The sequence below is a fragment of the Paramormyrops kingsleyae genome, chromosome 1 (assembly GCF_048594095.1).
Source record: "Paramormyrops kingsleyae isolate MSU_618 chromosome 1, PKINGS_0.4, whole genome shotgun sequence".
NCBI lineage: Eukaryota > Metazoa > Chordata > Actinopteri > Osteoglossiformes > Mormyridae > Paramormyrops > Paramormyrops kingsleyae.
This window is the reverse complement of record NC_132797.1, coordinates 64301331-64315369: the sequence shown is the minus strand read 5'-3', so window position 1 is coordinate 64315369 and position 14039 is coordinate 64301331. Positions and strand designations below refer to the sequence as shown.

The 14039-nt window shown below is 42.5% G+C and overlaps 1 protein-coding gene and 1 long non-coding RNA gene across 2 annotated transcripts; both read right to left on the bottom strand.

Moving 5' to 3' along the window:
• Window positions 1–2307: 2307 nt before the first annotated feature.
• Window positions 2308–5811, bottom strand: LOC111856143 (uncharacterized). The gene is made up of 3 exons (XR_002841060.2): window positions 4826–5811; window positions 4460–4536; window positions 2308–4301 (listed from the first exon to the last, which is right to left on the bottom strand). It is a non-coding gene; the product is annotated as an uncharacterized lncRNA (long non-coding RNA).
• Window positions 5812–7154: 1343 nt separating this feature from the next.
• LOC111856148 (kelch-like protein 9) lies at window positions 7155–11941 on the bottom strand. The gene is made up of 6 exons (XM_023835877.2): window positions 10977–11941; window positions 10761–10863; window positions 10425–10531; window positions 9937–10132; window positions 9452–9592; window positions 7155–9139 (listed from the first exon to the last, which is right to left on the bottom strand). The coding sequence occupies exons 1-6, from the start codon at window positions 11901–11903 to the stop codon at window positions 8784–8786; spliced, it is 1830 nt and encodes a 609-aa protein (XP_023691645.2). The 5' UTR covers window positions 11904–11941; the 3' UTR covers window positions 7155–8783.
• Window positions 11942–14039: the final 2098 nt, after the last annotated feature.

Here is a 14039-nt window from a genome sequence, read left to right as displayed (position 1 = left end):
ATCAGTCACTCGAAGAAAAAAAAATAATAATATATATATATATATTTCTGTAGTCAGTTGCGAAAGCTGCATTTGAAATTCTCTCATTCCAAATATATGAAGGCCTGGTGTAAAACAGAAAGTGATGTTAATGGTTCTTTGTATGCCGACCACATATATTCTTATTATCTTTTTACCCAAGGCGGTTCAGTTTGACCCATTTATCCAGCTGGACATTTACCTTGGGCTTTCAGATTAAGTTATGTTGCTCTGAGGCACCCCAGCCCAGCTCTTGCAGGTTTTTAATCACCAGGCAGAGTGTCTGAGCATGGAGGATCAGTGGGAGGGGTTGTTGACCTTGACTGGTACGCAAAACCAGTGAACGAAAAGGCTCTGAATTCTCAGCGTTACACTGTATCATTTGCCTTTTGGACAAAAAGCTCGGCTTGCACAGGACTGAGCGTTTTTATTACCCAAAGGTGAAACGGCTACTCTACTCCCTGCTGGCTTCTATTTTTGGTGGTTCCAGTCTACTGCCTCCAAACCCTCGTTACTAATCTCTATAACGGCCCATCTGTGCTCACGAAACCCCAACTGCCCTCCTGATGTCATGTGTTTAAGCTGGACTGAATGTTGCTTGCCCAAAGATCAATTCATTAACTGGCCCAAATCTGAAGGCCAAATACATACCACAGAAGGCCATTGGTTTGCACAATTAGAGAAAATTGCCTATTAGATGTTCATAAAAGTATAGCCAAGATTATAGCACTATAGCTACTCCTTTGAAGTGTCTAAGAAGTGTAGTTAAAAAACTGTGTATTTATATATTATATAACTGGAAGTGTAATTGTTGCAAAGATAACATTTACGCATTATATATTTGTACTCACCATGACCGTGAGTTGTGTAAATAGTTTTTGAAGATGGATGAATGGATTTTTTTGACTCTGTGTAAAGAATTCCAGCAATCCTCATTAGCGGTTGAATTATTTTTATTTTTTTTTTTTTATATAAACATCGTAACTGACGAGCTTAATAATGATTACATTACATGGTTATGGTGCTAGAAAGTGTAATTGGATTGTAATACTGAGACTTTGAATGCATTTGAAACGGAGTTTCACTTTTTTGTGACCAGCTGGTCTTTGTAAACATCCAAAAGACCCATAATTTTAGTTATATGAGTCTAAGTGTTTCATAAATGCAGTTTAAGACTGGCATTGTTCTTTTGTCTACATGTCTGGAACCTCCCTATTCTCCCTATTGGTTAGGGAAGCGCACTTGTAATTGAAAGATTGCTGGTTTGAATCCCAGACCAGCAAAGCACCACTGAGGTACCCTGAGCAAGGTACCGCCCCCAAGCACTGCTCCCCGGGCGCTGAATTAACTGGCCCTTCTGTGTCACGATGTCACATATGGGTTAAATGCAGAGGACACATTTCGTTGTTGTGCACTGTGTGCTGTGGTGTGTCAACAATGACCACTGATCACTAAATTCTAAAATTCTTGTTAATTCCTTGTTTCCCAGGAAAATATAAATGCAGAGGATAGTGTTTGTTCTTGCTTGACAGATTTCCCAGAGATGTAGATTTGGGATATGGTAATCAAGTAAGGTGGCAGTCAGTGCTGCGTTTACTAGGTCGATACTGTGTTAGAGGTTGTTGGTGCTCAAACGTGATGGTAGTGGAAGTATTGAACTTCTGAAAAATCTAGGGGCCAGACAAGATGCAGAGTATGAGGCCTGCTCTTGGAAGGATGCAGTAAATGACGTGAACTTGCAGCTACTCAGGAATATTCTAGGATTTAGAAGTACTTTAAGGGGCTCAGACTTCCACCTTTCCCTCGGTGCTGACCCATAATGCATTACTACTGAACGTGAAACACATGCTGATGCAAGTCATTGCTCGTGAGCAGGATCGTACAGATATGAGTGTGCTGACAGCATGTTCTGCTTTCCTGCTTTACAAAGCCAGCATGATCCCCAGGACTAGGCTTGGTCATAGATGCACATGAAAAGCTTGTCCTGAACTAATAAGAAATATGAATTGACATGTTCATTAGTCATATAATCAGCAAACAATTAAGAATGCTGGTTGACTCTCGGGGCGTGTTTAAACTACATAGTGAATGCCTTCATTGTCAAAGAGTAACCAAAAGTGGATAGCTCTTCTAAAAAGCATAACTTAGATAATGATGTTATTTACCTTGGAAAGGACGACAAAGTAAAACCACCTTAATTTGTTCTAAGTCTGAAATTAAGAGTGTTAAATGTAAAACATTTACAGAGATTTATGGTTTATTTTTAAAATGTGCAATTTAATGGTTCATACTAAGCAGTCATTAACAAGGAAAAACATCTGGTAATATTTTTTAAAGGAGCAACTGGAAAACTTATCCAAATATACAAAGAGCTCTCACACAAACAAATACTACACACACACACACACACACACACACACACTGCACACACCTTTCCAAACAGAGATGGGAAAGATCTGCAAAGGAGTCAGTAACTGAAATACAACGACTTATTAAAAAAGGACTGTAAATCTCAGAAAAGTCCTCTGTGCTGATGATGATTTTGAGATTTTCTATCCTTGTCAAGATTTCGGTAATGTGCTGCTTGTTATGTGATCTATGCTTGGTCGAGTTTGCAAAGGACAGGCAATGGGCGTGGTTGGTTGAGGGAATTGCCATATGCTGAAGGTGCTGGTTTTGCTCCCTCTTCCTTGGCCATTGCTCCCAGTTCTTTGGCTTCCAGAGCTGGAAAAGACTCCAGCTCCCAGTGTTCGGTAAACATCATCAGTCTTATGTTTCTAATCAGATATTTCTCAGTCCACTCTTCAACCAGGTTGGAAAAGTCATGCAGAGTACCAGTTGAGTTCCATCCCAGACCTAATTTATAGAATTGCAACATAATGGGCTTCCAGAGCCTTGAGTTTGTTCCACTAGAAAAATCACATGCCAGGGTTGACATATTGCTCTTATAAAACTATAGGCAAAAGGTGACAGTGAGGCTTTAAAAAAGACACATGCATTTAATTTATTTAGCAGATACTTCCTATCCAAAGCACCTGACATCTGCAGGGTCAGCCAGTCCCTAGAGAAATTTGTGGTTAAGGGCTCTGCTCAAGGGCCCACTGGTAAAATTACACTGCTGACCCTGGGATTTGAACCAGCAACCTTGTGATCATGAGCACAGTATCCCAACCCACTGAGCCATACACCAGAATAAGACAAGACAGTTCAGATATTCACCTTATTATTCTGAAGCTATGGCTTAGTTTAGTATTTCGTTCTTGTTACTGAATGAAAAGTTCAGTTGCCAAACATTTAAGGAGTAGCTGCAGTACTAAGGCTATGACATCTAGGTGATAGAATCAAAACCATGTACGGTCAGGCCAACTTCACTTGTAGTTGTAAGAACTGCACTTTTTTAAAAGTTTTTTTTTTAAAAGAATTGGAAGATTTGACTAGAGATCTTGACTTGTGAACAGACCCTTGTGATAAAGGGTTTGTTATATTAACAAAGGGTTTAAGCAAGTAATGTACTAAAGGAGTCTTTGTGTTCATCCAGATGCAGCTTGATATCATTAGCAGTGCATATTTCCATTTCACAAGTATCACATGCTTCAGTTTAATCAAGTGATCCACAGTTATATAGTCAACAGTGACCAGTCCCAAGACACTGCACATGTGAGACCTAACGCTATAGTGGACAACACAGTGGTAAAAAAAAAAAAAAGCAGCAAACCAAGAATCACATTTAAAAGAAAACTCCAGGCGGCCAAAATACAAACCATCAATTCACATTTGCATTCTTTGGTGAGAACTGACTGGAGGATACATCAGTGGAACAGAGGAAAGGAAGGAGGATGTTTTGATTGTGAGAGGAAGCATTCTGTCTGGATGAAGGAGACAAAGAGACCAGGTCTTTCAAGACTAAAATGATATAAAATAAAATCAGATGGAGGGAGAGTTACACAGTAGGATCTGGCAGGCAGGAATTATTGACTCTAAGCAGGGGTGCTGCTAGAGATTTTGGGCCCCTAACCCAGACGAATCCAATTATGGTTCAATTTTTTTAAGATAGGAGCCCTTGGAATTGTTCTAACTTTCCCCCCTTTATGGTGCCCCAAGCTTAAGGGTTCATGGATATTGTAAGCAGTGTTGGTCAACCCATCAGGCAACATAGGCAGCCACCTAAGATGCCACCTTCTGAGGGAGCGCCTCTTTAGCGAGCCAATTTCACTTTGTCTCAGACAGGGGGCGCCGGCGCTGAAGCTTGCCTAGGGCACCACACGGGCTTCCACTGGTACTAACTGCAAAAGAGCAGCTTTTAGTAACTGGTCTGAGAAACCTGAACACACATTAATGTTTCTTAGAGATACAATCCGGAAAAGAGGATCTGCACAAACAGCCAGATTTAAATTCATATTTGTTCTAAAGTCACAAAGTGAATATTGTTCCATCCATTCACCTTCCATAACTGCTTATCCTGCAAAGGGTAAATCTGCAGCCTGTCTCAGGACACACTAGACACAAAATGCGGGCTACCTGGGATTGAAGGAAACGTCATTCATTCATTTTATGTTTACTCTATAAACCTTTCAATTAAATGCTCAATTTTGAACTAAATTTACTACTGCTAAATTTTCTAGCATGATGTAATTGTCCACAAATTGCTCCAAAAAGAAAAAGTGACGAGTTCTAATTAATCCACAAATCTCTTGATTGAAAGAATACAATTACTGGATTTATCCTGTAGTAAGTATCCAACAAACAAAAACATACAAATATAATTTAATATGTACAAGTCATACAAATTATGCAAGTAATGACTTACCTTATATTTTTTAAATATATCTAGCCTTTGTGTCTTGTGGATAACTGGGGGGTATTCCATGAAGCAGGATTAAGGGAAAGTCTGTCTTCCGTTCCATCAACGTGTCTTAAATGAATCCCCGCTGAGTTGCCATGGTAACTTGTACCTCCGAACAAGTCTGCTCGGGACCAGGCTACTGTCTCGCTTAGTTTAGCGTTGTCTCAAAGAACGTCCGTCGTGTGGGAACAGAATCCCAAAAGATCGTTCCGTCGGACGACATTCCACGATTTTACTATTCATGTCATGTAATCTGTTGAATTATATGTCATCTGACATTATATTTTACATGATCTGATTGATTTTTTTGTTCATTTGTAAGGTGTACCAAAATAACATGATTTTGTTTGAGTTAGCGGGGTAATGAGTCTTGTATATACGTATATTAAAAATGGAAGCTTGTAGTCAGTGCTGTGAGTAAAAGCAAGACGAGAAAGCAGAGAATAAAAACCATCTTTTCTGAAGTAAAGCTCTGCGTGATACTTTCATAATATGGAGAACAGAGCTGAGATTGTTACATAATCAATATAATAAAGCCTATAAAATCACGTCTTAGCATTCCAATTAATTCCAAAATAATTACAGTAAAATCCCGTTATAGTGGACTCGCTTATAACGGAATTTCGCTTATAATGGACAAACAATTTCGTCTCCAGGGCCGCTTTTAGATGTGGTTCTGTTCGGCTATAACGGACATGCAGTTCTGCCTACAAGGCGTGTGGCGTGCCAGTGATATCCAGCGCAGATACGTATAGGCTACGTAGTCGGGATTATTAATAGTCACCTATCTGGTTAGGTAAAGTTGGATTACTACATGTACAATATAAAAATCTATACCACAAGTGTGTCTGCTGGGGTGTGGCATGAGTAAATGGTGTCGTGTAGTTGTGTTCTGGGCATACAGCAACTCTGGATATAACGGACTGTTTTGCCAGGTCCCGTGAAGTCCGTTACAGTATAACGGTATTTTACTGTAAAATAAAAGCGTACGCTTTTACAAAGGTCAAACATGAAATGCAATGACTGAAATTGAAAGAAAATCTGTTAAAATAATATGAACAGGAAGATATTTATATATTTTGTTTAGTCACAGTCTACTTTGAAAGTTTATAAGTGAAAAGCAAAGACAAGATACGGTTATTTGTGCAGAACATTTCACACGGATGTGACTGAAATTTTACGGAGATCAAATAATATCAAATAATATTATAGGCTACAATAACAATGACACGGGAACTCAGCTGGCTATGAGAATCGAACCAGCAACTTTCGCGTTATAAGGCGACAGCATAAACCACTGTACCACCGTGCCAAGCACTTGCAATAGTTACGTAATTTGTACATTTAATCTGTCTGTAATGCATTGCTAAGCCAACACTCTGGCTGTGTTTATGGCCACAGTATTGCCTTTTTTAACGATTACATCTTTGTGTTTTTCATACAGCTCCATCAGCAGCGTTTGTTCTGCGGCGGAAAGAAACACCGATCTCGTTTTAAACACTTTCCGACTCATTTAGTCGATCAATCGTTCATCCATTCATTTGGGCTTCTTAAATATCGCGGGTGTGCGCACTAAGTGAGACTATGCAAGTCTGCCTTGAATAAGCCTCGGTTAGTTAAAGCTGAACTGCGTTCGTGGAACGACATGAGGCTAAGTTTAGAGATGGAGCTAATTTGAGTCTCACTTTTTCGCGTAAGTCTGGCTTTATTTAGCTACTTTCATGGAATACCCCCCTGGTCAGGTGATGGAAACCACAACAGACACTGAGCAACAGGAATAGCAGCCTGATATAAATACAGCTGAACACACTATTAAGAGATGCAAAGCTTTGCAGGAAGCATACCTATTTGTGTAGATGCTGCTGTGTTAGTTGGGTCCAGAAAATGGTCAGAAATCTTTGTCTGTTTTTCGTATCATATTGGAAATCAACACATAAACCTGCAAAATGTCCACTAGGAAGATCCCCCTATTTTGTGATGTTTGATCATGACAGGGCATCATCTCCAGCATCACCCCAGGGAACCAGGAAAAGAATGGCGACCAGTCAGTGTCATCCCCACTGGAGAGGGGTCAATCCCCCAAAATGGTGGTCTGGTGGCCAGATAGAAGCGATGAAGGGGACTCACCCAGCATAGCAAGAGGGCACCATGAGACATCATCCATAAGCTGGAGATCAAGCCCAGCTGAGCTGGTATACCTCCCCAGTCCACCCTGCTTTCCATGCAACTATGACAGGCACAAATTTCATTTTAATCATCTGGGGAAAGTCATTTTAGAAGACTAGCGACAGCAGACGTTTGATTTGTCCGTTTCTTTTTTTAATTCGAGTTAATTCAGCATCTGTTTGAGCATAATGGCATTACAATGTGCATTTCAGACATCTTCAAAGGCACGGTATACCTCAGTGCTTAATTTACATATTTACACTGTAGTGAAAAAACTTCAAGGCAAACAGATAATATATGTATTGCACAAATGTGAGCCCAGGACTGTTTGACAAAGCAGGAATTTATACTGGAATGATTAAGTGGCTCTTGGGAGAATTCATCTTTAGTTCATGTGTTATGAAACTCATGACGAATGTAAGCCCAAGTCCTCAGAGAAGGTTATGGGTGCCATTTGCTGTATGGATGCCGGGATGGAAAGTCAAGCATTCTCTCATCAGAAATGGAATTGCAGGCGTTGTTATAAAGGAATGTCCTTGAGACAAGGAGGCCTGTGCTAATCTACAGGGAGAGTTCAAAATGTGATACAGATTGGACATGTGTTTTCTGGTGATCAGAGATGGACAAAGTGCCTAGTGTTCATCTCGTGGCCAAATCCAGAGTTGATATACGACATGAGGACACATCTCCTGAGGTCTAGAGGCTATGTTCTGCACAAGACTGTCCAAAAAAAAGGCCAAAGAACATTAATCAGAATAAAACAAACCCAGAAGTAACCAAATGGAGATGTGAGAGACACACATCACAGTTGTGTGTAAACAGCTACCCTACCAAACTCACGAAGCTTAAACATGCTGTCATGTCATGACTTTCGCCATAATTTTACAAGCTACCCATTTGTTTTTTTTTTGTGAGAATATCTGCTACAGCATTTGTGCTTCTTTAAAGTTAATTAAAGCAATAAAAAAATAGCATTTTACAACTGATTAATTGTCTTTGGCAAAAGGCTAATTAAAACAAATCAAATGAGCGGTAACCACAAAGGTGTATTTAGTCAGATGTCTGTGTGGTAAGCTTTGTTGCAGTCCAGCGATGAGCCTCACTCTGTTATAGAACAGTGTTTCTCAAACCGGTCCTTGGGACCCCCAAAAGTCAACGTTTTTGCTCCCTCCCAGACTGTCTGTCTGACAGGGAGGGGGAAAAAACATGAACGGGTCTGGGAATCAATGTTATAGCATATGCAGGACAATGAGTGAACAGTTACACAACTTTGTTTTAAAGTTAATTGCCAAAAATAATGTGTTCTTTTTTTACTCTAGGTAATATGAGAAACTTCTAAAAGCCTGCTATAACTAAGCAGGTCTGATTCGCTGCTACATAACAAACTTACAATAAATTTAAGATTGCTTGCAAAAATAAATAAAATCAAGTGCAAATGAATAAAAGAGTGATCCGACAAGCAGGATGAAGATCATCACACAACTAATCAGTGTTCCCCTATTAACTTATCCACTCACAATAAATATGCTGTTTGTGTATGTACACAAGGATTATGGAATATCGGGTCTGGATTTCTCACACTTGGACATCCACATGCCACTTGTGATGGGAAAGTGCTAAGACTTGCTCAGTAGGGGGCGACAGTACCAGTTCCATTTTGGTGTATGTACGGTAGAGTACTTTGTAGAATGCTGAAATGATTCTGGTCACATGGCTTAGTTGTATGTTCTTGGTCCTAGCGACTTGCCCAATGGCCTCACTCATCAGGCTCTGGAGTGATGACATTGTTGCTCCGGCACAGCCTGTTGGGGATGGTAAGCGCGGCGCTAGAGAGGCCCACCAGGGGGCGTGGCAGGTCAGGGCCAGCACTCCAGGCATCTGTCTGCGTGTCGTAGACATGGACCCCGCTGAGGAAGCCTTCCGCTGTCCAGGAGAATCCCCCCATGATGTAGATGCAGGACCCCAGGGCAGCAGCTCCATGCTGGCTGTGGCCCACGGGAAGCGGGCTCACCTCAGTCCACTGGTCTGAATCAGGGCAGTACACCTCTGTCACTAGGAGGTCCGAATACGATCGGCCTGCTGCACCATCGGTCCTGCCTGTCACAACACCCCCTTCACACAAAAAAAGACAAAAACGAATGGAAAATCCACTAATAGTTTTTTCCCGCCCCCAGGAAGTTCTGTACTAACAAATCCATATTTCATTCAAATGCAAAATTCCTTGCTATTTTTGTTACAGCCTGGGTCCAAACGTAAAGCACCACTCAGAGTGACAATCAATGTCATTTAAGGTAACATTTATCTACACAGCCAAATGGGTTCAGTACTGCTTGTGACATCATCAAGACGAGGATGTAACGAATAGCAACACTCATGTAAAGACAAAATTCCCTTTATCACAACCAAGTCCACGGAGACCGTTACCGATGACGTAGATCTTCTCCCCCACGGTGGTCATGCTGTGGAATCCTCGAGCATGACGAAGTGGCGACAGGTCAACCCATTTGTCATGCTGCGGATCATAACGGGAAAGTGCATCACAGAAGACTTCTCCTGAGGAGCCCCCTAGTGGACCAAATACATAAATACGTGATTCTGTCAAAGTGGGAATATTCCGCAAGGCAGATTGTACTTTAAAGTACTAGTTCTTAATTCTCCAGCTCACTGCTAAGTGCTGCTACTTACAACCCAAGACCCCCAATTCCATTATACGGTCCATCAACAAAAACCAATAAGATCTAGCAAAGGCTTGAGGCCTCTACATTTTAATTTCATACTTGGATCACTCCCCTCTTGCACTAACATCTCTTGGGTGCAACTTAGCATGCAGTCACAACAATTAAATTCCCTGGTACATTTTTTCCAGCAAAGATGGCTGGTCTTCTTGCTTCAACAGTGGGGCAACTTACCGCAGATGTACAGCTGGTCTCGGAGCACAGCGCCAGCGTGGCTGGAAAGTGGGCGGGGCAGGGCGCGGATGAGTGTCCACTTGTTCTCGATGGGACTGTAGCACTCCGCTGAGAAGAGAAGGCCTCCTTCCCCCCGACCGCCCACGGCATAAATCCTGTCACCCAGGGTGCTGCAGTGGAACCGTCTGCGACGGACCTGGGGGCACAGGGCTCATGGATTTGTTAAAGACAGTCACTGTACCTTTAATGGGCAGTGAGCTGAAGACAGTCCAGATTACCCAGAAGGCCACAGCAAATAAATTAGTCTGGTGTCAACTCCAGGGTGTGTTTCAGTTATATTTTACCTCACAAATTGTTAACAGAAAAAGCTAATAGTGACAACAAACCAAACCCACCACATTTCAGCACAGCTACACATTATTGTCCCTGTGACGTATTTAGGTTCCGAGCCCCCAGAGTGCCTCAGCATGGTGCAGGCAGTGCCTTACGTTCATGTCGGCCAGCTCAGTCCATTTACCGAAGCGAGGGTCGAAACGCCACGCAGACGCCATGGCCTCCTCCTCATGGTTGTCGTTGAACCAGGAGTTCTGCCCCCCTCAGGACAGGAAAAGAGAAGATCACACACTTATTTACCTATCTAACGCTACTATACAAAACAGCACATTTTTCATATTTTACAGTTATTCTGTGGGCAACTTCCTCAAAACCATAATTTTACAGAACTTTGTGATCAGCCTGCCTCCCCATACAGAAGCTAGCACCGTTGCCATAGGTGACTATCCCCATAAATCAACTCATCATAGTCCACATTACTTCCTCATTACCTATTATGTACATAAAATCGTTGAGCACCACGCTGCAATGGTTATACATTCCTTTCAGACGGCAAATGGTCTCCCATTCGTTCGTACACTGTCCCGTCAAAACCTGCCAATTGAGAAACAGACCCATTCACGATCTAATACAAACTCGCGGTATAATGTACTAGTAATCGCAGTGTTGACTGAATATGTTTCATGCGATATGCTTCACTGCCTTGCCATGATCTCCTCGCACTCCAGGCTTCCCGTGGTCTTCCCACAAGTGGCAAGGACCCCCTGTCGCGTCGATCGTATCCTGAACCACCTCTCTAATGTGCTGTCCAACTGAAATCTCAGGTCCTCCCTGCTTAGCATTTCCAGATAAGAGGCACCTTCGGGCACCGTCTTCTTCAAAAGAGCGGCGGCACGGCACAGGTCGCGATCCGAGTCGTAGTCAACGTCCCACGGGAAAATGAGACCGAGCCGGACTTCTTTCACTAGTGCTTCCCTGTACGGGCCCCTGTTGCACAAATCGTGGTTCAGCCACTGCATGGACAACTCCAGGATGTCGCTTTCCGTGACGCGAGGATCCACGTCGTCCCTCTTGAGGATGGCCAGGAAAAAGTCTCCATCCATCTGCAGGAGAGGACCTTCTTGCGTCTCCAGAACCGCGGCCAGCTTTCGTGATATAAACGAGAGGCACTCGGACTTCAATAACTGCAAGTTGTACCTCTCGGACAGGGACAGGACCTCGAAAACGTTCTCGACATTCAGCGACTCCTCCATGATCTGGGAGCAGCAGTCGGTCAGCTGCGGTATATGAAGGTGGGTGGACGCTAGGAGAACGTCCTCGATACTTGCGAGGTCGGACTGCAGCTGAGAGGTATAAACAAAGTCCAATGCACATCTGAGTCCCGAAGCTGTTATCGCCTTCAGCTCCACCGCCTCCATGTTCTTCTCCTTCATATCAGTGGTGAACATGACTCTGAAATAAGGACTTGCGGCTGCCAGCACAGACCTGTGCGCTGAAAACGTTTGGTTTTCGGCGACGAGCTGGACGTCGCACAAGCACCCAGACTCCCTAAGCTCCTGTAAGCCCTTCTGTAAGGATCTGGGGAAATGTTCATTACGGAGAAGGTACCTCCTGCTTTCCATGTGAGAGGCCATGTTGTTCTTGTCGGAGAAGGCGTGGAAAGGGTCGTGAAGGACCGCTCCTGCTTCTTTTGGGATTTGTAGTTTTTATTCTTGCTTCCGTCAGCGACGCACGTAGTGCATGAGGGATGAATTTACAGGCTTAGCGAGGTTTCTCGCGACTTCGGAATTTTGGTCAGTAAGAAACGGGGCATATTGCCATGGTAACTGAAGCTGCACACATAGCCAGCTCTGAGCAGATTTAAGTGTAGGCTTTCAGAATAAATCAGGCTTAATTCCAGTCCTCTCACCAAAAACGTAACCTGTATAAAATCACATTTTATTAAATAGTAGAGATTAGCTATGCCACAGATTTTCTTTTCGAATCGTAATATCAAGGGTTTTTAAAAATCACAATACCAATTTACAGGCCAGCTATTAAGGGTTGCTGTTTGAATTTCCACCAGAAGAGGTCAGTACCGTATAGTAATCAAAATGTAAAATACAGTATCTGTTGGCTGAGCAACAGTTTTTCTCCGGGGGCGTCCTGGAGAGATGCGACAGGTTTACCAGGTCAGGGGCGTCGGCAAGAGCGTGTCAGGGTGTGCAGATGCCACCCAAAACGTCAACTTTCACACCTAAATGAAATTACGTTTATTTTTGATTTGGCATATTTTATTTTTGGGAACCACCCCCCCCCCCTCCAATAAGGGTGGCGTCCCTTATTTCTTCAAGTTGGAAGTGGCAATCCTGACTAAATTTTAACACTGGTCACTGGCAATGGCCTTTGAGAAATTTAAGCAATGGTGCATTGTTTTCCCATGGCGCACCCAATTTGGGTGAGGTGAGTCTGTAAATACTATCAAAACATAGTGGAAATAAGAAAGTATTTGAGTTTTTGAGTAAAAAAAAAACAGCATAATAATACGTGCTGGCGTTACATTAATAATAACGAACTTAAAGAGCACGGACCACACAAGTACGCCAAAGTTATGTTCGCTTGTCTGTTTGCTTTTGAAAAATTCAGATATCGCCTTTCTGTTTTAAACACCACGAAAATAATTCAGTTTATCGATTTGCATTAAATTATTTGTAGGTCATTTTTTTCGTGATTGTTCATCACTGCACTCTTATTATTCGAATTCTTATTGATGCTCCAGTTACCTGGGTAGCCTAAAAGCTTTGACAAAGAGGGTACAAGTCAAACCGGGGTTTGGGTCCTGGTATACCAGCCGTACCGCTCGGCCCAACTCCAGGGCCGATTTTTATTCCCAGTTCACTCCAGCCCAGGTCAGACATGAATAAAGATCGTTTAACTGAGAGAACCGCTTCAGACGTACAGGTTCTCTTGCCTAATAAAACACAAAGACCATAAGAAATAAGTAAATTGAGGGGATCTGATTAGATTTCCCCAGGGTGGTGTCTGATCCTGAGTGGAGTGACTCATGCGTTTTTAATCTACAACCCCCCCCCCCCCCCTTCATTATTTTCTCAGCCTAATAAGCCACACTGATAAAATCACAGACATACGGACACGGAGTTGCCCTGCAATCACCATGGCAACTGGCATGGCCGGTCAATGTGGAGCTCTAGGCGAGCGGAGCGCCTACAACTGCAAACTAGTTGTACCCCTGCCAGATCTTATATGTTTTTGGAGAGATCATGAGCTGCATTCTGAAAACAAGTTCAGCAAACCTTACAATTTACGTCCAACATAGAGCCTCTGACAAACAGTGGCCAAACAGCCCTTAAAAATAAAATGATACGGCCAATTCCTCTTCCCAGTGCTTTCCAGACCGCACGGAGGAAGAACATAAGACTCAACTAGAATTTATTTGTTCTTCAGTTGATTTTGGTCTATCATGAACATTTGTTTTAGAAATTTCGATTTACACAACGGCCACTTCAGCAGTATTATTTTTTACATTTTATAAATTGCTGGTGTTTCATGTACCAATCCAAATCCATAGCAACGTGTTGAAACTGGAGCACATTACAGGACCTGGGGTAACCGAACTGGACCCTGCGCTAGATATGCTCGTGATGATTTGTCATAAATGTGCTGATAAATGTGAGTGATGTCACTTGACTATACGTCACTGAACGTTGGCTGAAATTTAATGGTATGTTTGAGTTCCCAATGATTTACTCACTGTTACAGATAACTCATTA

Coding starts and splice junctions, on each gene's coding strand:
- LOC111856148 (XM_023835877.2), bottom strand. CDS start 11,903: ATGGCCTCTCACATGGAAAGCAGGAGGTACCTTCTCCGTAATGAACAT. Junction 10,133..10,424: donor CTGAGCTGGCCGACATGAAC/GTAAGGCACTGC, acceptor CTGTGCCCCCAG/GTCCGTCGCAGACGGTTCCA. Junction 9,140..9,451: donor GGAGAAGATCTACGTCATCG/GTAACGGTCTCC, acceptor TTTTGTGTGAAG/GGGGTGTTGTGACAGGCAGG.